Here is a 24,064-nt window from a genome sequence, read left to right as displayed (position 1 = left end):
TTCCTTTGTATGCAGCTATCTCCAAGTGTTATATGCAAGCTGCCTTAATTACCTTACTTCTCCATCCCAAACTCTCATGTCCCGTATGTCAAAGTGTGATCATGTTTAAAAGACTATACACTGTTCGTGACTTTGTGACAGATGGCATCCAAAAGGTCGAAAGGCACATATGGGGCACCACTGCAGAGGGATCAATCCGGTAGGATGGTGAGACGCCACCAAAGGCTTTTTCTGAACTCAGTATGCTACAAAGAGACACCCCCTACTGTAGGTCCTGATTCCATGAGGGCAGACAGCACCAAGCATTCCATTCACTCACTACTGTGCACACACTTATTAAACATTCAACTAAAAATATGCAGTCAATAAACTCCTGCTGCCTAGGTAAGCAGTACATTGGCAAATACAAGCTCATAAAGCAGCATGTAACTAGAAACTCACACAATGACAAAAAGGTACGTCATGTATCACTGAAATATACGTGTATGTGTGATTGTGTGTATAATCAATGAACCGTAAGAGGCTAAAGTTAGTACACATACACTTTAATATTGGGAACCTATTGTGACAGGTGTTTATATGTCAAATTCTACGAAAATATTTTTACATATCTACAAATACCACAAAATATGCATGTTGCTTAAAACAAAGTAAGTGCCAGAAGAAGTTCCCCTTTGTTGCATATGAAACCAGTGTTTCATCCAACAGAGAAATCACACAGAGTCCCTGCCTGACTGACTGACTGACTCTGGCCTATAAATGGATGTTCCATGATCTACTCTTTACTTAATGAGGTGTCATGTACAGTTTATATAAAAGGTATGACCTTATTAAACTCTGAGTGAAAGGGTGAAGCAATAGCAGGGGAAAAGATAAGTGGCAAGGCTGTATAAAAACTAATTTTTGCTCATGCCACAAGAAGCTCTCATTCAAATTGTTACCGAGATGAATTTCTTACTGACCTTTTGCGGCTTCATTGAAATAGTGCTTCACAATAAGACAGAGTATTATTGACTTGAAAGAGATTTTATTCAGGCGGTTTAAAAAACAGAATCTGTAAGAAAAACCCCACTTTTAATTCAATAGTTAAATAACATATTTACACTGATATCAGTTGTAAAATACAGAAAAAAAAGCAATCAAATCAATAGTATAAGTGCAACTGGGCTCTGTGAAGTGCACATCACATACTTAATAACGAAGAACCCAAGAACCGTAATCACGTCCCCGTGACTGGAACTAGAAATTTTGCTGTAAATGCAGATGGTAGGTGATTACTTCCAAAAGAGCCAGGCTGCTCTTTGAATCAAACCGCTTTCCGGAGACCGCTCCAAGCTCTCCAAAGCCCCTTCTTGTTATTCTTTTCCTTTAACTTGATTCCTGACAGCCAATTCAATTAGGCTGGATATGTGTGGGTGTAAAAAAAGGCAACATGACAAACTCGGAAGATGGATGGCAACCTTTGCTTCACCATTAAAAATCACGATTGCGTCGTATTGAAGCTCAATCCATTGGCATATTACCAGCAGCGGCGAAATGAACAGAGCTTGGACTGCGGTGCAAGACAGGGTCATAACTAATCACCTTCTGCTGTTCAGCCGTTTTTGAAAAGGATCTGTAGTGCTAGATTTTCATGTTCCACTGGCAGTGGTGGAGAGTAGACCAGATTTGGAATATTCGCCGGTGTTGATTAAAAAGTTTGTTGAGGAGGACAAATATTAAGAAAGCAAAAAGGCAGGCTGAGAATGTTGTGATTCGTTTAAGTATATTGTTTTTTTCCCCCGACGATATGCAACAGTGAGTCATCAGTTGCCTGACCCTAACGGCCGTCTGCAGGGACGGGTTGTCTGTCGGAGGCGTGTGGCGCCGGGGAGGAGCTGACCTGCTGGTAGATGAAGGAGTAGAGGCTAACATCGGGGCGCCGGCCGAGGCAGCTCTCGCACTCAGAGCTGTAGTACTGCTCCACCAGATCGTACACCTCCCCTGTGATGGAGACAAAAGCATATTCTCTATGCTGTCTAGGACTGTCTATTCATATCGCATCGCATCATTGTTTTTCCTGAGCTCACATCGTTTACAGTGAAAAACCCAAGAGGCAATATTATTCCAAAACATAATTATTCAACTTATTATTTCATGTGTCATATCCTTGGCAGAGCAATCACAAAAAGTGCAAAAAATAAATAATACATTATAAACCCAGTTGCATATAAACAAGAAGCAGGCCTCACCGACACTGATCTTCCTCTGAGTGAGGAAAGAGTGCACGTCGTGGACATCTGTCATGAGCTGGCTGTCACCAAAGGTGAAGTAAGCCACATCTCGTCCCGCCTCAGCAGATGCCAGCATCTGGAGAAGAGCTGCAAGAGGAAATGCCGGTGTTAAACTCAACATTGGGAGTGGAACACAATCTGTTTCAATACTGAAATAACAATTTATTTTATTTTAATTTAATTACATTTTTTATTTATTTTTCATATACCGTCTTCTTATTGTAAACAATATACAAAAAAGTTTAAATAAACAGAGTAGCTGATGTTACCATTGAAAGGGTGTGGCAACAACCTCTCTAGCATCTACTGTCAAAGGTTAGTAATGGGGGAATAGCCCCCACTGAGAACTGTGCATTCGTTACAACACAGAGAGACCAGGCATATGAATATTTTAAGAGAGTGGAAATATGTCTGCTGATTAACAAAGGTTGGGACAGTGGAAAGTTAACGAGGAATAACTGAATCAACATATTTCCCTAAAAGACGGCTAAGCTGAATATGTCTACACCTCAGCAGTTTTTTCTCCCAGGCTCCGTTTCAACAATGATCGGACAATTAAAAAAATATATGTGTCTGCGCGAGGCCACAGAAGGTAAACACAGGAGGAAAGCAGTGTCTGAATTACAAAGCTCCTCTCGGGAGGCATGTCATTAGGCAGGCAGTAGGTGATTGTGCCTATGGAAGGGCTTTACCTTTGCCTAACGCTAATTAACAGCTAATCATGTATGTATGTATGGTTTATAAGCACAGCGGTTCTAAGGCAGGCAGATAGTGAGAAAACCGAGCTGCTTCTATGAACGGTTAGCATAAAGTCTCCTGAAGCTCCCTGCTCAGTGACAGTGATACAAGGCTCAGACAGAAAGCTGTAATGGATTGATGGACTCAAGAGCAGGCGATCCATCTCACTATTAATGAAACATATTAACTTTGTCAGTTGATCAATAGAAGGAAGGCGACGAATAGACCTTAACTAAATGAACGTGCTCCCCGCAAGACAAATGGAATGCCCACACTGATCCGCTGGAGCCTTTCAATGTGAGATTTACTCCGTTGTATCCACTGAAGGGAGTCCACTTAGACTGCAGAGTGCAATTTTCTTCACAAGATCTACTGACGGAAATTTTACATCAGTGCTTACCTTTCAGGCGTGCATCGCCCCCAAACACCCCACAGCCCCAGTTCCCGGTAGCCAGTGCCGCAAGGTTTTGCTTTTGATCCTCAGGGCGGGAAAAACCACAGTAGGCCTAAATGAAGACAGGCATAGGAGAAGAAGCAAAATAATGTTAACAGATAGCAAAACACAGCTTAGACTCTGTAAACATGATGAATGATGCTAGCTACAGTGGGCCCCTTTGTTTACATACCTTATTTGTACATACCAATTTACAGTACCTAAGCTGTTTATTAACAAACACTCTTTTTTTCAGCACACACAAACAGTAAGGACATGTAGCGAATGTCATTCAATAAATTGACAAAAAGTGATTTTGACAACAAGCATTCTCCAGAATTGCTGACTCCACCTTTAAAGTGGTACAAATACACATACACATGAATATAATGTAGGGGAGAACGGGGCAATGTGAGCCATCGGGTAATGTGAGACACCCCCTGTATCTAGACAATGGAACAAATTTTTGGTCAAGTGAGATATATGTTTTCAAGCCCCTCTCATTTCCCCTTGGCCATGAAAGAGAGGACCTCATGGTGATGTTGTAATGTAAAAGTAAATTTTCTTGCTGTGAACTTAATTGATTGTTGTGCCAAAGATTGATCCAGGTAAAAAAACGTCTATCATACATGTTGATGAACTACCAACATGTGAAACCACACAGACTGGCCGCCAACTCAAACGACTCTCCAAAAAAACCTCACTCACAGTCCACCACCAAGCCTACAAACTCCACCTCACTGCCTACAAAGACGCCCTCACCGCTGCCAAGTCTGCCTACCTCTCCGCCATCTTCTCTGACCCCTGCCAAAACCCCAGAACCCTGTTTTCCAGTGAGCAACCTCCTCAAACCCCGGACCAGCACCCTCTCCACCTCCACCCCAGATCTCTGCAACTCATTCTTCCAGTTTTTCGCTGACAAAATCGCCACCATCAACCATTCACTTTTCCCTGTACATGAACCCCCTGCACATTCAATGGCCCCTCCCATACCCATTTCGCTGGACCTCCCAACCCCTCCTCCCCACTGCCGTCTCTCCCACTTCAACCTGGTTACCCCTCTTGCACTCTCCAAGCTTATGAGCTCCTCCAAACCTACTACCTGCTCCCTTGACCCCCACCCCACTCAATAGCAACACAACTGAACTCCTCCTAATTTGCTCCAAATCCACCCTCAGCAAACTTACAACCCCCCCCCCCCCCCCCACACTCACTATTGATGGCACCACGGTCCCCCCCCCTCCCCCAGGGCCGCAATCTTGGCGTAATTTTTGATCCCACCCTCTCCCTTGAACCCCACATCCGTCACACCGTCAAAACCTCCTTCTATCACCTCCGTAATATTGCAAAGATTAGATCCTCCCTCACACCCCACGCTGCTGAAAGACTCATCCATGCCTTCATCTCCTCCCGCCTTGACTATTGTAATTCACTCCTCGCCGGCATCAGCACCACCTCCATCAACAGACTCCAACGTGTCCAGAATGCAGCTGCCCGTCTCCTCACTCACACCAACTCGTGGAACCACATCACCCCAGTCCTCAAAAAGCTCCACTGGCTCCCCATTTCATTCCGGATCGATTACAAACTCCTGGTCCTCACCTACAAAGCCCTCCACCATCTGGCCCCCCCATATCTCACTGACCTTCTCTCCCCCTATCAACCCCCTCGGGCGCTCAGATCCTCCTCAGCCAGTCTCCTCTCCACCCACATATCTAAACTCTGCAGCTTTGGTGACAGAGCTTTCTCCAGGGCAGCTCCCAGGCTCTGGAACAGCCTGCCCCAACATATCCGTGACTCTGAGTCCCTCACCATCTTCCAGTCCAAACCAGTCAAGACCCATCTCTTCTCCTCTGCCTACCCCTAGTTCACCCACCAACCCAACTCTACATGTTCTTTTTGTTTGTTTATTGTTTTGTTTTTGTAAAGCGCTCTGAGTGAGAGAAAAGCGCTATATAAATAAAATGTATTATTATTATTATTATTCATTCGATACATAAAGGCAGAATCAGCCTCAGGATTTGGTGTCACCAAAATGTTCCAGATCACTGGTATGCTTGATTAGGACCAGGCCATAAAAACGACTTCATGCTATCGAACATAAAATTGGAATAAAGAAAGCAACAAAGTATATGAATTTGCCTGCAGACCCGTGCTTGACACATCCATCCATTCATCAGCACATTGAGTTCTGCTGGCCTGGCTGAACATACATTTTTAACAGTGTTTCAAGTCACACCTGTTCCCTCAACTGAAATGTAATTGGTGTGAGATTGCGTGGGTTTAACATATTAGTAATTATTGCACACAGCGGACTAAACCTATTCGCGTGAACAAGAGCATGTGACCTGACAACATTGAATGTCACATGAAGAATAACTTCTACAAGTAGGAGATGTTAATGGAATATCTTAAGGGCGCCAGGACATAAATTTTCCCCACTGCAAATAAAGTGAATAATGAAAATGAATTGTGAGTGTCCATTCTCCTTCTGTCCACTCATAAATTCCTCCTGTGAAAGGGCAGATGTGACAGTTAGCAGACCAATATTCGAAATAGGATTGATCTTCGTGTTGGTACATTCCTCACACCCTTGTCAGAGCTGTCAAAGTCCTCCATGCTTTTTTGATGGGCGACTTGACAACATCAACATCTTGATTCTCTATTATGGTTGGACATCTCAACTGGGAAGACTGCACGCATGCGAGGATTCCAATTGATAAATATGCGTGTAAATTTAATAATCCTCAATAATCGCCCTGAGGTCAATTATGTTCATTTATTGAAATGTATTCCCAGACCTAATGGACAATGCAATGAATAAGATTAAACTAATTCTCTACAAATACAACAATCCATCAGTTTACGACATTTATCTATAATTCAAATATCTACCATACACATTAGTCAATTTCTTCTCAGCTGACACTTGTGATTCAGATTATCACCCAAAGGGATTGACATTGGTCATTTAATGTGTGCAAACCAAAAATTAGGTGAAATGGCAAATACAGTTAAAACTGCAGCCATACACTGAAGAGACATGATTATGATAGATCAAAGCACAACATCAAATAGAAGTGGCAGACTGCCCCTGTCCTTCTTCTGCCATAAATTATACAAACTGTTCATTTGTCTACAACAACAACCAAAAACTGTGCTTGGAGCAGCACTTCCCATACAGTTACTAATACCTGTTTTTGAGCTGATATAATGTTTTGTTTTTCGTTCTCATCTAAACAGGTACCACCCAGCACTCATGTTTTGAGAAATGCAGAGCGAAAAAACTTTACAGAAAGACAAGAGAAAGAAGCACAAAAAACTCAAAAGGAAGCTGTAGTGGTTTACGCAGATATACAGAAACTAATTTGAAAGATTACCTTGTTAAGTTCTCGGTTGACTTTTTTCGGATGAAACTGTTCAAGAAAGTTCTTGAACTGCAGAGCATCGATGGCCACAATCTCTGTGCATCTTCTCTGCCAGTCATCTCTGCAATAAATCAAAGATATTTTGTATAGTACAACTAAACAACAATTGGGCTTAAGTAAATGGGGCAGCAATGTCTTATAGGTACATTCACATCAGAAATAGGAAGGTGCACGAAAAATAAGTCATTGAAACGTGATAGAAAGAATGCTTTGTGGCCTTTTATCCCCGCTTAAAACATCAGAAGACACATCTGAATTTTAAATGATGGAGTTAAAGATGACATGGTCACCAAAGTGATCAACCTCATGGTTGCGCTATGTAAGTAGGGTTTGTCCTCTAGGGAACATGACTGTGTGGAAGCAAATTTTTATTGAAAGTAAATCCAATAGTTGTTGAGATATTTCAGTCCGGACCAAGGTGGTGGACGGACCAACATTGACCTTTAATAAGCTATTGCAACTACAAAAAGTTGTAAAAAAGGGGGTAATCATGGCATATACTTATTTTTTTTTATCAAGTCTTTAAAGCATTTAGCCGCAACAAATACCTTGGAGTTTTGTCCTGGTGGCTGCCATCCCATTGGTACGTCTGAGAGTAGCCTGTGTATTCACTGTACTGCTCTGTACCTGGTAATACAAAAACGGGGACATTAGTCACACTCCACTGAAAAACAGATGAATTGTGATTTTAACACATAGTCAGAATTACAGATTAATTCCAGCTGTATTTAGGTGGTAACGCTGAAAGGCAGATATAATTACCACGTGCTAACAGGTAAATTCACTTTAGCCACATTTGATGCTAATGGTTTAAGGTAAATGACAAAAGGGTTTAAGTTCTAGTGCAATAATTCCCACGTAGCTGAAATCAGAATGTTCATTATTCAACAAAGATGTATAGACTGATATGATTGCTGTATATACTTTATTGTCATACCAACGTGAGGCTATTAATACAAATAATTTAAATATTAATTTATAGAATCAAATAAGACATAAGCAGTAAAAACAAAGACAGAATTTAGCGCAATCACAACAGGTTTCCGGGAGTGTGTCTGTAGTAACTCTGCCTTATGTGATCGGTTGAAACAGGAGCAGCTGTCTCCTGACAGGAGGAAGGTCATGTTATTACCCCCACCCTCCTCCCATAACAACGCGAGAAAGCAGCGACTGACGGCCAGCCCACAGGGAAACCCACGCCACCCTGTAAAGGGGAATTGGAGGGTGGGGAGGCAACAGCACAGTCAAACAAATGAGGCCTCAAATTAACTTCCCACTTATTAGCGCTCATTAGTACCTGGCTGTCGAGAGCACTCGCTGAGATGCTTCACGCTGGAAAGTGAATAAACTAAGTGATTAGTAGTGGGGCCTTGGTCAGCAGGTATTAGGGGTTGCACATGGTGGGGGGTAGGGAGCCTCCAGAGTGCACTCCACTTGACAGACATTTCAATTATAATCAGCCTTCCTTTATTTATTTTTTTAAAGCAATAAGCAACATCACAGAGTAATAAAATACACTAAAGAACCTAATTTAGTTCACAAGTAAAACAACCATTTAAACAAATGGACTTTAAAGTTTGACTAAGACAGTCGAGGGGCAAACAAGATCGCCTTGTGTTAACTATGAATACACCTGACCTTCACTCTTCCTCCAAAAATATCAAGCTCTATGATCGACTATATTTGCGTTTGAAAGGAACAACCTTCACAAACAATATGAATTATGATTTAGATTCTTTGCGCACACCATTTGTCATTCAAAAACGATTTGTAGTAGGAAGGAGGCAGATCAATCTTGGCCAGGAAAAGATGTGTCTGGTCGTAAGAAATTATTTCTAAATAAGGAATTAGTTGCGTAAAATTGAACAATGTTCCTGAAGGTTGTTCCATTCATGTGTAAATACATCAGAATAATGTGTCTCATATTTGTGGTGGATCCGAGACTGTAAAAGGTCAAGGAAGCATCTCATTGCCATGTCAAAGCAAATGTGGACATCATATGTAAAATACAAAAAATTAAATAAAAAAAGAAGAGAGATTATAAAGTTAATTGGCAAGGCAACTGGTTTCTCTTAAAATGTAAACGTACAAAATGATCCATAAATAGCAAAGCAAGATTTTGGTGAGTCTAAAAAAAAGTCCCCTAGAACACCTTCTTACGTCACGCTCGCATTGGTCAGCACTGCTATCGATGAATCATATGACTTTTCCTTGATACTGTTTGTACTTTTGACTGACCCCCGATGGCAGCCAGATATCTAGCAATCAAGGAGAATTCAATTAAGCCCGGGCACTTTTGCAAATTTCAGTGCAGAGGTAAGATCCATTAGCCTCCCTTACTGTATGCCAAAACGTATCACTGGAGAATGTGATTTACAACATGGCCACGATGCAGCTAAAGCTTGCACTTTTACAACAGGGAGGGGGGGGGGGGACAAGAGATACAGGCAGGGTTTAATAAAGATGATGGAATGGAAGAGTCCATTAGTGGAGCAAGTCTTGGGAAGGTCTTCCAGCTATAATTAATTCTGCTCCCAAGTAATAACGTTAAGTGGTGTAAGTGGAAGCAGGGGGATAGATGGCAGGAAAAGAATTCTGAAGGTGACTCGGCCAAACAGAGATGGCGCAGATGATGCAGTGGTATGACTGTTGATCAGAGTGGGGGCGGTGGCTGTTACCTCACTTCCTGTTGTTATCCCACTTGTTGTGTAACTCTATCTATGGTGTAAAGCTATGGCAGTTCATCTATGTGATGGGTTTGTGGTTATAACGCAAAAGTATTAGTACTTACTTACACATCCAGGAAAATACACAGCAACAATAGCATTCATTTGGAGTCCTGGGGCCTCATTTATAAAGCTGTGCGTGGGATTCACGTGGAAGCTGGCGTACGGAAGAAATGTAGGATGTACGTGCGAACAAAAATATTCGGATTTATAAAACAGTGCGCACTCACATCTGAGTGCGCAGTGAGCCTGTTTCCCTTTATAAATCACAATCAACTCTAAATGTGGCGCAGCCTTTGCAGGCTTCACGTACCGCCCATATTTACCCATACATAGTCATCGACACGCCCAAATTAATATCATTTACTGAGTGCATGAAGGCGGTAGTGGCAATCGCCGACTGAAAGGGAAATGGAAAAATAGACTCCACACGGTGTGGATCACTGCGGTCACGCCGAAGTACCCGTTGGAGAAGTGGCGAACAGGGAAAATATAGTTTGGTGGCAGTGTGAGCATAAAGGCGTCAGAGTGCAGCCTGTGGCGATCTCTGTGAACACTGTGGCCGAAATAAAAAGAAGTGATCCGACATAAAAGTGGACGCAAACAAGTGCATATCCTCACACAACAGGGTTTGTGCCACGAGCGGGGGGCACTGAGACCCCCCATGAGATACAGATTTGGAGAATTCATCCCGGGACAGTGACGGGTGACGGAGGGTTAATAATAAACTTCACAGTCCCTTTCAAAACACAATTGCGAAGTGCTTAAACACAAAGAAAAACACATAGATAAAACGGACTAAAAGCCGTGAAAAAAAGTCACAGTAGCCTATGTGATGTACAGTAGGCTTATCATTAGTGTATGAAAAGGTGCACTCCTGTCTGCCTGACTGAGGCATCGAGAACAGCGTCAATGTAAAAGTAATAGGCTGTATTCCACCTCAATATTATCAGAATTAATTCCACAACATGCAGATAGGTTATTCTTTAATAACTGCAGAGCTTATTCGAACGTTGCTTTGTTTTTATTTGTACTCATATATCTCCGTTTGTAGGCTATGTAAGATCCTAATTCGTTTTGTTTTTGTTGGTATCACTCCATGGAAAAATCCGTGGAGGCATTTTTGTATTAGTTGTAAGAATGGCTTCATCCGTTTTGCAAAGGAACTCTCAATATATGATAGACCTACATGGCTTATAATAGGCCTATCTGGATTAATTTTACACAAACACATTCGTTCTCGCACTTCACACATGTGCCGACGGAGTCGCCGTTTCTCCTTTCTCCACTTTCTGTGCATACGCATGGGTCAGAGTTTGCGTGGAGGACCGCACATCTTCCCGTCAAGTTTGGTTTTTATAAATCCCAATATTTGCTTAGAAATTGGCGTGCGCCCTCTTCTGGGCGTACGCCACGTTTATAAATGAGGCCCCTGGTTGTGGTAAGATAGCTGCTTTAGGACTATATGACCTGTTTATATAGTACCAAATCAATAGTTTGATGTTTTCACTTTACTGTGAAAGAAGCTTGGGCTTAAATGCATAAATCAATTTGCTCTTGCACGCATCTATGTAATTCATGTTATTTAATATTTAATTCATGACATTCATGTATCCAAACATGGCTCCTTTTCATGAAATGCAATCAAGCATCTATAAAATTCTAGACAAACACTGTTAAGACAGCAAAAAAAAAACACAGACAGAGCCATCAGCCCCCTGCTGGGTCTACTGGCCTGTCCCAACCTTGTTTGTTGCAACCATTCGATACTGAAGTACAGTCAGTCGTTGGGGATTACTCAACAGTGCAATCAGGACAGCCCAATCTCCAACTCCCTACTGAGGCGACTGTCCTTTTTGCCGCCAATCAAGAGGAAACATGTGACAGAGACATCCTTTAGCCTCTTGCTGAGCCAGGATGGGGTAAATTGAAGGTGTGCAGCGTGTGTACTACATGCTGCGTGTGACTAGAACACATCCATTATGTGTCCGGTGTCAAATTATAGGTCAAGCATGACAACAGTGAACATGGGGCTTTATTGATCTGATCTGGAACTACGGATGAACACATGAATAACTGTGTAAGTAGGGCTCATTGGGTGGAAATCTTTGTTAAAACAGGGTGTGGGCGAGTTTTTCGACCACTGACCTGTGATGATCAGACATTCATTGTGATCCAGGGCTTCGGTGAAGAGGCGGGAAACGATAAGCTCGGGGTTGATCAGAAAACGGATTTCCTCTTGAACGAGGCCGGAACTGGTGACTCCGCCTCCCACAAATCGATTGGCAAAGTCCACCTGCAAATCAAAACAGATCATGAAGAAAAAAGCTATGAAACATCCACGGCTTTGCAGACTCTACTGAATGTCTCATACACATGCACATACTCTTAGAAAACAAAACCGCAAACATTATCCAGATGGACGTAATTGAACATGGACATTTCTCAAAACTTTGACAAGAGCAGTAAAAACGCCTCACGAAAGGGTCTCGGCCCCGTTTCTTTTATTTGTGACAGATTCCCTGTGAAGCTGATTGGGAAGGTGGCTCGAGGTGCTCGCATTTGCTTTGACATCTGTCCCCCGTGCCAAAAATGAGCTCTCCCGAGGAGCAGCACTTACGCACACTGCTGCCACTGGCACATATCAAAACAAGAGAGTAGTCCTACAGTCCAAAGTAAAAATCTCCCTCCAGTCATAACAGGCTTCTAAATCGACTGATGTTGGTAATATCTTTGGCTGCTTGTGTTCTTCTATGTGTGACACTGATTTAGTTGTTTATTTTGGTCTGTTTATGATTAAAAAGAAAAATATCCATCTCTTCGTTTCAGCTAAGACACAGACTTGACAACTGATTGTGTTATTCATAAAGCAGCCAAGTGGAACATATAATACAATTTCAAGAGTGGCAGTTGTTGCTCATTGGCCTGCAGACAGCCCAGATCAACCCCCCCCCCCCCCATCACAACCCCAGTCAAGAAGCTGCAAAAGGGGCTGAGCAGCAGATCTCTCCCCAAAACTGGTCACTCAACTCTGGGACAGCGAGCCCAGCCTCCGAAGTCTTGCTTTGACAGGTTGTCAGGCACCCAACCCCCACCCCCAGCAGAGCATCCATCAATCCAGGGGCTGCGGCGTGCCCCGGAGGAGCTGGTCATGTGTGCCCATCAACTGTCAAGCTTGAGGCAACTGGAGGCAAACAAAAAGGTGAAAAGGCAAAGCGGGCCGTCCTGACAAGTGTGCGGGAAACGTGGCCGACACAGAGAGCAGAGGAGGCTCAGAGGCCTCGACCCCGGTCCCAGCACACACTCCCAGTGACGTGCCACGGGCTCCCTCAAAAAGGCCTTTTCAGCAGCAGTAAGCATTCTGGATGGAAGACTCCAGAATGTGGAGGCTGAGTGACTGACTACAAGTCAGTCACTCAAAAGAGGAGGGGAACCAAGCACATGGTGGAGTAACTCTCAAACTAATAGCTCCTAAAAGCAAAAAGAAAGGCAAGGTGAAGTCCCTCTAAATCACAATGTCACTTTATTTATGTAGCACATTTAAAAACACCAGTAGGTGACCCAAAGAGCTTTCCAGCATATAAATAAAAACTGCCTCAGTAGAGATACAAAATACGACAATATAAGAACAAGAATAAAAACATCAGAAAACATCAGAAACAAACGAACCAAAGTAATTAAAACAAAGAGAATAAAGAAAGAAGAAATGAACACTACTGGTATACTTCTCCTCCTCAGTGTTTTACCTGAAGCATTCCACGACCATCATCTTCAATGGTCCCTTCACAAGTAATATGGAGCTTTGTGAGCAGAGTCTCTGAGCTGAAACGCAGAGAATGAATTGTTTTCCAGTTACTTTATATTGCTGACTATAGTAGAGGCAATGGATCTTTGCGTGCTTCTAAGCTTGTGCTGTATTGAGCAGGCAGACTACAGGGTTTTTGGAAAAAACAACTACAATTACTACCAAAACTAGAGACAATAGTATTTTACTTTGAGTGCAGTGTTAATATACTAAACCTTTTCCAATTCGGAGGTTTATCCAAGCTTTTTCGTGTGAATGTCACAAGGCCAGTAGGCTCTGAAAAACAAGAAGGAGAAAAAATGTTTTTATTTAAAGTTAACTTACTATGCATAAAAACATGGAAAAAATAAAATTTGAACCCTAACTTTGCTCAGTGAAGCTTTTGAAATAGCACATCAGGGTTTTCAGCTTCTCGATCTTCCTCGAAGAGGAGCCCTCGAACAGCCTGAAGTCAAGAAGAGATTATGAGTGTAACAACAAATTACAACACTGTATGTTCCTCTGTAGAAAATGTAGCAATTATTTAAAACATTGCATCCAACCACCGCCAACCACCAACTATTTCAGTTAGCCAAGGATAAGAGAAGTACAGGAAAAGGCCGGGAAAAATGATTATGTTCCATGTAGATAGGAGCCTTTCATTTCGGCCATGTGAGTTCAGTCAAGCTTTAACTTTTGATAAGCATTAGTCCATCTCTCACTCAGCTTCCCTTTCAGGACGTAGCCGATTATGTAGGAGCTCCTTCGTTGTTACGACAATGGAGTTGCCCCAGGCTTTCCATCAGTCACACTCATGTGCCACATCACAGCACTCGCACAAAGAAGGAACAGAGAGGGAAACAGGGCTCCCTCCTCGGGGATACATTAAGAAGACCTGTGTCACTTTTAAGCAAGCGACAGAGTGCTAGGGAGGCGAAAGGTCAATCACACACATACACACACACCTACACATGTGGACACACACAAAGCTGCTTGTAGCGAGGTGCAATGGGCAGGTTTGAATGCATTTTCAGCCTTAAGCCCACCGAGCAAACTCAACAACAAGGACCCCACAGCCTATACCTCACACGCCACTATGAAGAAAAGGAAATGTAATGCGAGTGAAATGGAATAACGACAAAACCTTGATGTACTGATAGCCCTTCAGGGGCTGGGAAAGTAATTCATCAAAGTCCAATCCTGCATTCACTTCTATTTGTTTTTTGTCAGTGTGGCCTCTAAGAACAACTGTACACAGTGTAGTCCTCAGGGGAAATGTCTTTGGCTAGCGACTAGTGAAAGCAGGCTTTTAGTAACCAATCGCAATGCGGTCTTTAGGGAATAGAGAATTAATACACTATTATATAACATCAATATACCCCCCACAGATGTGTGGAAAGCTATAAAGCAACGGATGAAAAAGGGTCTAAGTGACTACAGTGTATATAACAGCTGGGTACAAGAAAATATACTTAAAAAAAGGGGGGGGGGAACGGCATGGCAACTTTGAATGCACTTAATGATAAGTCTTAAATACAGTTTGCTGAAGAATGCTTGAACGACAGCACAAACTGTCAATCATTAAAAATAAATAAAAAATAAAGATAAAAAGATGTGTCAATAGTCTGTTCTATCTGAATACAAATAGAAAGACGTCTGCATTGAGATGAAAGGAAATCTTCAAAATAAAAAGCTTTGCTATTATTTCTTCTACTTGTCCCTGTGAAACAAAAATGCAGGGAAAAAAGGAGTTTGGATGCAACACACATGCTTAAAAAACAACAACAACAACAACATACATTTCAAAGCATTTAATATCTCTCGCACCAAATTGGTGATTCTGGACAATGTTTAGTAGCAGGCTAAAAAAAGATGACACTGGCTAGCTACCCTTTCAAATTACGGCAAAAGCTTTATGTCAATGGAATACTGATGCGAAGGAACTCGGTTACAGCCTTCTGCCAAACAGCCAATGGCCTTCTCCATTGTCAGAAGCAGCCATCTGAGTCAATGTTAATCTGATTCCCTCTTCCATTTAGGTAATTACACTGCGATGCCAACAGAGATGGGGCGGACATGACCGGCCAGTGATCTGCAGTCTGATTTTGCATTGCACCACCCCGACCATCTCCACAGTGAAAGCTTGCAGGGGGAAAAAGGGGGCTATGGGGAACAACCTACCTTTTTTTTCTGTGATATTGGTATTTAATATGTTGTTCAAACTGATAACCGGCCAGAAAATAGTATTGTACTGTATAGTTCTGGCCCTGTGCTTTAAAAAAATATAATCACACAAAGTAAAGCTATGTGGCTTTTACGAATGCTTCAATGAACAGTGACCTATGTGTACAAAGTGTGATTCTAAAAAAACAAGTCAAACTTATCACTTCCTTTGATCAATGTACTCTCTTTATAAGATGTCCAAGTGTAATTAAATCTATATACTTTACAAGGTCAATCATTCTTACCCCATTAAGTGAGGAAAGCATATACAGTAGTGCCCCCTCATGGAAATGAAGATAGTTGTCATGACCTCATCCGGTTGCGTAACTTTAAACACATCACATATGGAACATGCAATGTCTGCAATTTACCTGAAGAAGTTGATGTCTGGATAGTTGCAGTACTCGGTCCTCCTGGAGTTGCGTCGGGGGAAGGTGCAGAAGAAGGCGTTGGCCAGCAGACAGGCCACCTGCTCCTGAGACATGGTGATGGAGTGGTTGGTGCCTTCCTTGAGGAGGGGTATCGGCTAGAGGAGGAACAAAAGGGGATTGACTGAGGAAGGTCAAAATCATTTATTTGGACAATTTGCCAAACGAGACATTGAAGTATGTTGCATAAATGTACTCATTTGGCCCCACTCTGGGCTTCTTCAATCAGCCATCATGATTACAATCAACGTCCACCCTTTTCTCAGAAGAGATCCATAATCCTAATATAAAAAGGTACGTGTTTGTAAATAAACAGGGCATCCGTAAAGGTAATCGTGTCATGATGACAATAGTAAGAGCTTGATGCATGAGCTTGAGACTTTCTGGCTACAAATTCACGTTGCCATAAGGTTTGAAGATGACCAATTTGGGAGCGATAACGATGAATCATCCTCATTAGTTCTCCAATATTGTTAAACACATTCAGTTTAATTTGCACGCTATTTAATTGTTTTTTTTATGTTGTAGTAATCAGCAATGAAAGAGCCCATTCAGTTTTATTACAGGTTTAATCTATCCTTTTCTACACCAAATGAAGATAGGGTACAGAAATAAACTCTTATGTAGATGGATGTTTTATTTTGAAGGCCAACAACATTGAGTATTTCACACTCCATCACTACACACATTACGTGGGTAATAGTTTTACTTGTGAAACTCACTGTTAGTGTTAAATCAATCAAACTAGAAAATACATGTAAGGCATTGATGTAAAACTAAATTGAGATGAATGACTGCTTGGCCAAAGGAATACCCCAAAAATCTTTTTAATTAGACATTTTCAGCTGCATTAAGCCTAAGTGCTCTTCATCATCCACACTCCAAATAACCAGATGACCAACAGGACAATAAAACATCGGCCAAATGACCATCAATAGCCGCGTGCCTTGACCTCACCATTTCTACTGGCATTTCACAAGATTATTTGGCATGTTGTGACCTTTGAGAGTGATCTATACTATGTCACAGACTGGTGAGTCAGTGTCTGCTGGTTAGTGATGGCTGTTACCTTGGTACAGAGCTCAGATGCTCTCAGTGCTAATTGCACCATGTCTGGCAACAGGGAGCCAAACAGATGTTCGGCAGCATCGGGCTCCAGGACCTTGGAGAGAGAAAGAGATCTGTTTGACGTTTGTTGTTTTGCCACACTTTGACAAAGCTGTGACAGTATTAGCCGTTTGGGATGATTAGTTTGCGAAAGAGCTCTGATCCATGTCAAAATGTTGAGGCTGTATCTACAGTTTTAGAGAGAAACAAATATGATACATACACAACACAGAACATCCAAGACAAATACTGCAATACTGTCCATGCAGAGGGAAACAGTAAAAATGAAAACCTGTATAGCTGACCATAACTTTATAGTTGTCTTTTATAAGGGATTGTGGAAAAATATGGCTTCACATTATTAAATTACAACTGGCTTCAGCTGGACAGTTTGTTCATCATATCACCAGAACCAAATATTAAAGTAAAATACAAACCATCGATGGTTTGGTTTTACAACACAGCCTAAGTGCATCGGTGTATCTTCGACAATATATACTACCCGTATTTACACCCATATTGGCTGCAACATGTCAGAATGATCAATCACGGAGCAATTTCATCAAGGTTGCACAGCTATGCCAGCTGATTAAACAGTTTCCTGGAAGAGATGCAAATGACCGAGCATTTGAAATAGAAAGGACAGTGCGTTCTCAGGACAAGGGAGCCTTGACTGGTGATTTAACATTTATATTATGGCAAAGGAAGCCTGACTAAACACTGTCATAAGTAATGACCTGGTTGACATCATAAACTGCTCCTATGGGCGTAATAAATGAAGGCGGTTGACAGGCCGAGACGGTGGATATAGCTGAGGTAGTATTAAGCCGAGCCCTTTAAATCAGCGGAAGACAGTGCATCAAATCAACTGGACTAACTCTCAGTATGACTTGATACAGGTCTGTACATCACACCAAACTGACAAAGTAATCAAGCAAGATGTGTGGGTGTGGGCAGTGAGAAAACCAGAGCTCCCGTACAGATTTAACACAACGTCTCACACTCCTGTCCGGGCCCCCTCCCACAGGTAAAAGCAATAAAGCAATCTGTGGACGTGTGTGGCCACGTAAAAATAAAACACTTGCGCGCTCATAACTGTAAATACAACACTGGTTGGGCTGGAGAAAGAGAAATGAACCAAAAACCGATGCTGTCCGTCAACAGCCTTTCAGTTATTCATAAGGAGTGCGTGTAGAGAGATGAATATTCAATGAGGGTGCCTGGCCCGTCACTCCACGTCATTCAAATCTACTTTTTCCTCTGACACTCAAAATCATTCTGCTACAGTTTCTTCCTGTCTCCAATCCGGCAACTCTTTGGGAAAAGTAACAAAGTGTAAAATGGAGGACTGTTGAACATTCCCAATGAGCTACTTTCTATCAATTTATTACAGATACTGTGCATGAAGCCTCATTGCTACTGCCCCTCCAATATATTTGACTATTAAAACACTGATTCATCACACAGTCAGACTGTTCATTCTGTAAGGGACAGGAGCAATACGTCTTTGTTAAGAGGAACGACTATGCGTGTCAATTTTGCAATAATTGAGGGCATAAATAAAGCTGATGTATTCTGTGTGGGCAACAATGACATAAGACACAGGAACGGCAAGTATCTAACATGAAACACAGCTGTGACATTTGTTCATTTCCATAGATTTGTCAAATAAGCAGATTTCAAAGTGTTTACTGGAAATCAATCATCAATGATACCACCAGATAATCTTCACTTAAAGAGTGTGTGATCAAATGTTTCTCCTAATGGTTACAGCTTATGTGGCAGCTCAAGTTAAATCCAACACTTCATCTTAATATATTTGATGGTACGTGGTACTAGTTTTGCAATTCCTGTATACAAAGAACCTTGGCCTATTGTCAAACCTCTCCACATTTTCTGATTTGATCTAATAAAATTCCCATTCTAACATGATTTATGACATACATACAGCACACAATTGATTCCACAGTATAAGGCCAGGGTAAAGCATTCTCTGGGATGTAATGTCAACCATTTTCATTTCTGACAAGTTACCTAATGTGACCTTTTGGCAAAAGATGAAATTATTCCTCTAGACTCCCACTTTGCCTCTGAAGGGTTGCAACATTCTCCTGTGAGAAACTCATTGCTGTTCTTGTGCAAAGTGAGAAACACATTTGACATATTGGCATTCAAGAATAAAGCCTTACTTACATATAGTATTTTTTGCTGAGATGTGAGATATCATAAAAACATGTAGCCGACGCTTTGCAGTCGGAATACGAGAGAAAAAATCTATTATTTGTCTAGTTTTATAGGATCGGGATTTCTTATATCCAACACATATGCCATACCAAGGCCCATCTCTTTAAAAGGAATATTCCCCTTCATGAGCCAGACAAAGCTCTCCCTGATTCTCTACACAGGATGACGCAGAGCGCATCAAGACAACAGATGATGGATGGCATCCAAACCAGGCCGGAGAAGACAACCAATGGAACAACAGTGTTCTGGCACATCATGATGCAACTAAGGCAGGCCTGTTTTACCATATGTTTGTAAAGAAGCTGGGGAACAAAGATAAATAAATAAATAAACCCATAAACAACACCTTTATAATAAACCTTTCTACCCGGAGGTCCAAACTGCTAAATGTCCAGACGGTAAAATATAAAATGTGTACAAATAAATCACATTCTATTAACTGTGAGCAAGTCGCAATACTTTATTTATGTAATGCTGTAAAAATACAAGACACATGCAGACACACACACACACACACACACACACACACACACACACACACACACACGCACGCACGCGTGCGGTTTGAGAAAGCCTCGTGAAAACGCAGCACAAACATTTTCACAAAGCCCATTTTAAAACTTTGTTGCCAAACTTAGCCAAGTATTTACTTTAAATATAAGAATGTTTTACTGTTAATCCCTCAACGTCACAAGCTTGTTAGTTTGAATCTACTGTATGAATTCATAACTGGATTTTCAAGAAGAAGAGAAACAAAGACAAGAAAAACAGCTGCATAGTTGTGAGCAATTTCCGTTTATGCAGCCTTATAGAGATCTTTAACCTATACTTAAATACTGTTTATACCATGCCATTCATAAAAAGATCAGCAATCATAACATATGTTTGTATTGTTTACCTTTGTGCAGTACAAGTGTAACGCTGTGAAGTCCCATTTCTTGGCATTTGAGGCACTGTATTTCAATATTGCATTCTGTAACAACAAATTCAACAATTATATAACATTGAGAAGCAAAATTAATATTGATGGTCCTTTTAAACATGAATAACAAATTGTAAAAATATCAAATTCAGAGTGTTGTGTTTTGCAGTTTCTGGGCTCATGACGCCATCTAAAGGCAAACTCTAGTAACAACCACTACAGTGCACTTTGCTCCATTTTTATGAAGTGAAATACATTAGATCTTGTCAATAACATTACACAGATGTAAAACTTGCCTTCAAGTCATGAACTGTTGTAAATGTCTGGTTTAAAGTTTCCTGAATCAACTCCCACCGACTCTTATTCTGCAGTTCTCGAGTCTCCTGTGAAAACACAATCTTTGTTAGGTCTCTGAAGGGTGAATTCAGTTTGCTTGTCATAAAGGAAAAATTAAAATGCTCGATTGTCATGCCTGTTTCTTGCAGAGATTTCCTTTGATTAATTTAAGGTAAGGAAGCACCCGACCCCATAATATCCCTGGCCCTGATTTTGTTTCAAACTTGTATATGCAAATTTGCGACACAAAGTGAATAGCTGCTCTGAAAAATAAAACCTAGGGCTGAATGCATAAGCGCTGTTGCTGGTAGAAAGTGTAGTCTTAGCTGAAATTATTCAACAAAGCTTTCAAGCAACACTTATTAAAATATATATCATAGTGCTCATTGTATCATCGTCATTGCTAACTTGCTTAAGTCAGGCATAAAATGTGATGTGCACAGTGACATGTCCTATGTTGACCCACTGGTGTACATTCTGTTTGTCTAGCACATGTTTTAATGTGCCAATTATATATCTTTATAACAAAATTGCTTTTGTTATAATCTTACAAAATGTTACCTCATCTACGACAGGAAACAGGTTCCTGCTGGAACAGGGCATCTTGACATGCACATCATCCCAGGTGTCCCTAAACCTATTGGGATATGGAACAGGAACTTTACCATTCTCAAGGAGATCTGTCTGTCAAAGGGAGTGAATGAGAACAAATTACATCAGTACATGTTGTTGTATGTTAAGACTTTACATTTGAATGCATAAATATCATAAGGTTAAATAGAGGACGTGATGTCACATTTTTGATGCAAGTAATAAATAAATGTTGACCAGAGCAATCACAAACATTAAACAGTAAAGATTACACTACAGTTTGTAGTCTAGTAGTGTACTAATAAAAATTGTGAAAAAAACAAGCGAACATAATATCTCCTACTTTTACAAACACAGAGCAGCAACGTTGCAGAAACCTGCATAGTCAATAGGGTTTACCAATTACGTGACTGTATGTTTTCTATGATCTAACCACCTGAAGCTCTGCATATAAAAATTAAAGAATTTCTCAAACCCTTATCATCACAGTGTGCTGGCCAAGAACATCCTTCAGTGGAGGAGGCGGTCCGCCACATTCGGGCATTCTCTTTAGCTCACTGATTGGTGTTCCTAGCCATTTGACATCTGGCTCGCCATCAACAGAGCTAGTTCCCTCGTCTGCATCTCCTTTCTCTGGAGACATATCTGGCCTGCCCCGTCTCACAGGTAAACCAGGTGATGGGCTATTGGAAAAGAACTCTGTTATTTTTTTATTTTGTTTGGCAGATCCCTCCGAGCTTGCTGAGCATGTCTCCATTTCTTGGTTTTCTAATCCACCATAATTGTGGGTCGGTGTCTGCATAAGCCCACGCCCTTCAGAGACCACAGGCTTGTCTTCATTGAGGTCCTGTGGTGTCAAAGGCTGGGTTTCTTCATCCGAGTCGGAGATAGCAGGTTTTGCAGCAATTTGGCAGCCCGGGTCCTGAGCTGAGGTGCTTTGGAAGTCTCCGTCACTGGTCATTTCCACATCCTCTTGGGTTTGGCACACTTCAGCTGTACTAAGGTTTTTGGAGGGCTTAACCAACCACCGATCAAGAGTGCTATGACTGATGTTATTCTGCTCTCTCTGATGGGAACTTTTCCTCTTTACGCCAGTCTTCGGCCGTGCATCCATCTTTGTCACTGTGTTGTTTTGCCTCCTTTCTTGTTCTACTGTCTCATTGTCTTTGCTCTGAATACAAAAAACTGGGACTGTAAGAATAAAAAAAGAACAAACTGTTTTACAAGTGGTGACATACTAAAATGAAACATGTTTACTTGTTTGAAATATACTCCAGAGAAACTTCATCTAACCAAATTACCTTTGAGAGAGAATGAAGGAGACCTTGGGGAAATTATTTCAACCCTGAATCTCTTTGCTAAAGGTTCAAAGTCTGTCAGCGCAGTCATTCTACAAAAAGACAACAAATACGCAAAGTCCATATTATTGTGAGACGCAGGTGAGTCTTGACAGTTTAATGATTAAAAGATAAATAAATGTATACTCACAAAAGCACTGGAGCGGACACTACGAATGAAGTGTTACCTAGTTTTGTCCAGACTTGTTTCTCGGGCAAACATGTCTGCAATAGTCTAGCCAACCTTAAAATACGGTACGCAGCCATACATGACAATCTATTTGGAAAAGGCACTGCGTAACATACGCGTTAGCTAAGAGCCTATTGATGCAGGAAAATTCACTTTTGTATTTTAATACCATTCAGACGTATGCCTCAGGTTGTCACAAGTGAGTTGCTGTCCAATGATAGGTTAATAAGCTGTTTACAAACGAATGTCAGACAACTATTAGCGTAATAAGTAGCCTAAATGCTAGCTAGCTCTGACTACACTGACTTTTTGAAAACAATCGAACAATAACCTGTCTTACAAAAGCGTCACAAGCTTGAGCAGGTGTTATATGGAGTGAACGCTAGGAAATCGCTTCACTTTACACTCTGAAAACTTTTTGGGGGGTCTTTGGTTAACGTTAAAGCGCACAATGTAACTGTGTACAATTTGTAAACATTGCTACAATTCAACAGTACCGCTTTTCAACAACAAAACACTTCCGCGTGAATGTGACGTAACGAACTCTGAAATAACGCGATATCTCAGACGTCAATTCTTTTTATGTGGACCCCTTTCTTTTTTTCTTTTATAAAGTCTTTGTCCTGTATTATTATTGTTAATTTTTATTAACTTATTTGTATTTGTTCTAATATATTTTAAATATATCCCCTGTTATTCCTTATTCCTTATATCAAATCTGTAGACTTTTCGGTTTCCCTTTTAACCTGTAATTTTTATTATATTTAAATGTTTTATTCATATTTTTCATTCGCTTTTCTAATGTCTATTCTATACTTGATGTATTTTAATCTTGATGTTTTTCATGTCTATTCTATACTTGATGTATTTTAATCTTGATGTTTTTCATGCCCCTGTAAAGCACTTTGAATGGCCTTTGAATGTGTCTGAATTGTGCTATATAATTAAACTTGCCTTGCCTTGCCTTGTGGAATGTTTGAAACTTCTCTCCAAAAAATCTCATGCAGAAATGCTCATTATGAATAACATTTATATATTTCTTATTTGAATGTTTTTACGATATCTTTTGTTACCAAACTTCTCCTTAATATTTAACAGCAACTATGTTTTGTAACAGTTAAGCAGAACACTCTGATGAAGCAATACATATGATTTATGTGTTAATATTTCTTAGACGAAGGTTTTTATATTATAATTTTCCTAAAAATAAAAAATAAATCTCTAAAGCTGTCCTCAACTTTTATTAGAAAATATATTTGTTGTTGTTGTTGTTGCTGCTGTAACATAGTTATGCAGAAATTCTG

At 40.9% G+C, this 24,064-nt stretch overlaps 1 protein-coding gene across 1 annotated transcript; it reads right to left on the bottom strand.

Annotated features, from left to right (window-relative positions):
* Window positions 1-1,060: 1,060 nt before the first annotated feature.
* Window positions 1,061-23,199, bottom strand: LOC307266816 (poly(ADP-ribose) glycohydrolase). The gene is made up of 17 exons (XM_080048924.1): window positions 22,722-23,199; window positions 22,535-22,623; window positions 21,709-22,424; window positions 21,204-21,326; window positions 20,603-20,689; window positions 20,283-20,357; window positions 17,103-17,195; window positions 15,977-16,131; window positions 13,769-13,848; window positions 13,619-13,679; window positions 13,345-13,420; window positions 11,747-11,894; window positions 7,421-7,499; window positions 6,825-6,933; window positions 3,412-3,517; window positions 2,232-2,360; window positions 1,061-1,983 (listed from the first exon to the last, which is right to left on the bottom strand). Exons 1-17 carry the CDS (start codon window positions 22,835-22,837, stop codon window positions 1,820-1,822), a joined length of 2,406 nt encoding a protein of 801 aa, XP_079905050.1. The 5' UTR covers window positions 22,838-23,199; the 3' UTR covers window positions 1,061-1,819.
* Between the last annotated feature and the right edge of the window lie 865 nt (window positions 23,200-24,064).

The sequence above is a fragment of the Ammodytes marinus genome, assembly GCF_949987685.1.
Source record: "Ammodytes marinus genome assembly, chromosome: 20".
In the NCBI taxonomy this organism is placed as follows: Eukaryota; Metazoa; Chordata; class Actinopteri; order Uranoscopiformes; family Ammodytidae; genus Ammodytes; species Ammodytes marinus.
This window is presented reverse-complemented; position numbering and strand designations above follow the sequence as displayed.

Bases quoted from the DNA above. Each gene is read 5' to 3' on its own strand.
- LOC307266816 (XM_080048924.1), bottom strand. From the start codon at position 22,837: ATGGCTGCGTACCGTATTTTAAGGTTGGCTAGACTATTGCAGACATGT. The intron at 21,327-21,708 runs GTTTGAGAAATT...TCCCTTTGACAG, and splicing joins AGCACACTGTGATGATAAGG to ACAGATCTCCTTGAGAATGG. The intron at 1,984-2,231 runs GTGAGGCCTGCT...TCTCCATCACAG, and splicing joins TCAGAGGAAGATCAGTGTCG to GGGAGGTGTACGATCTGGTG.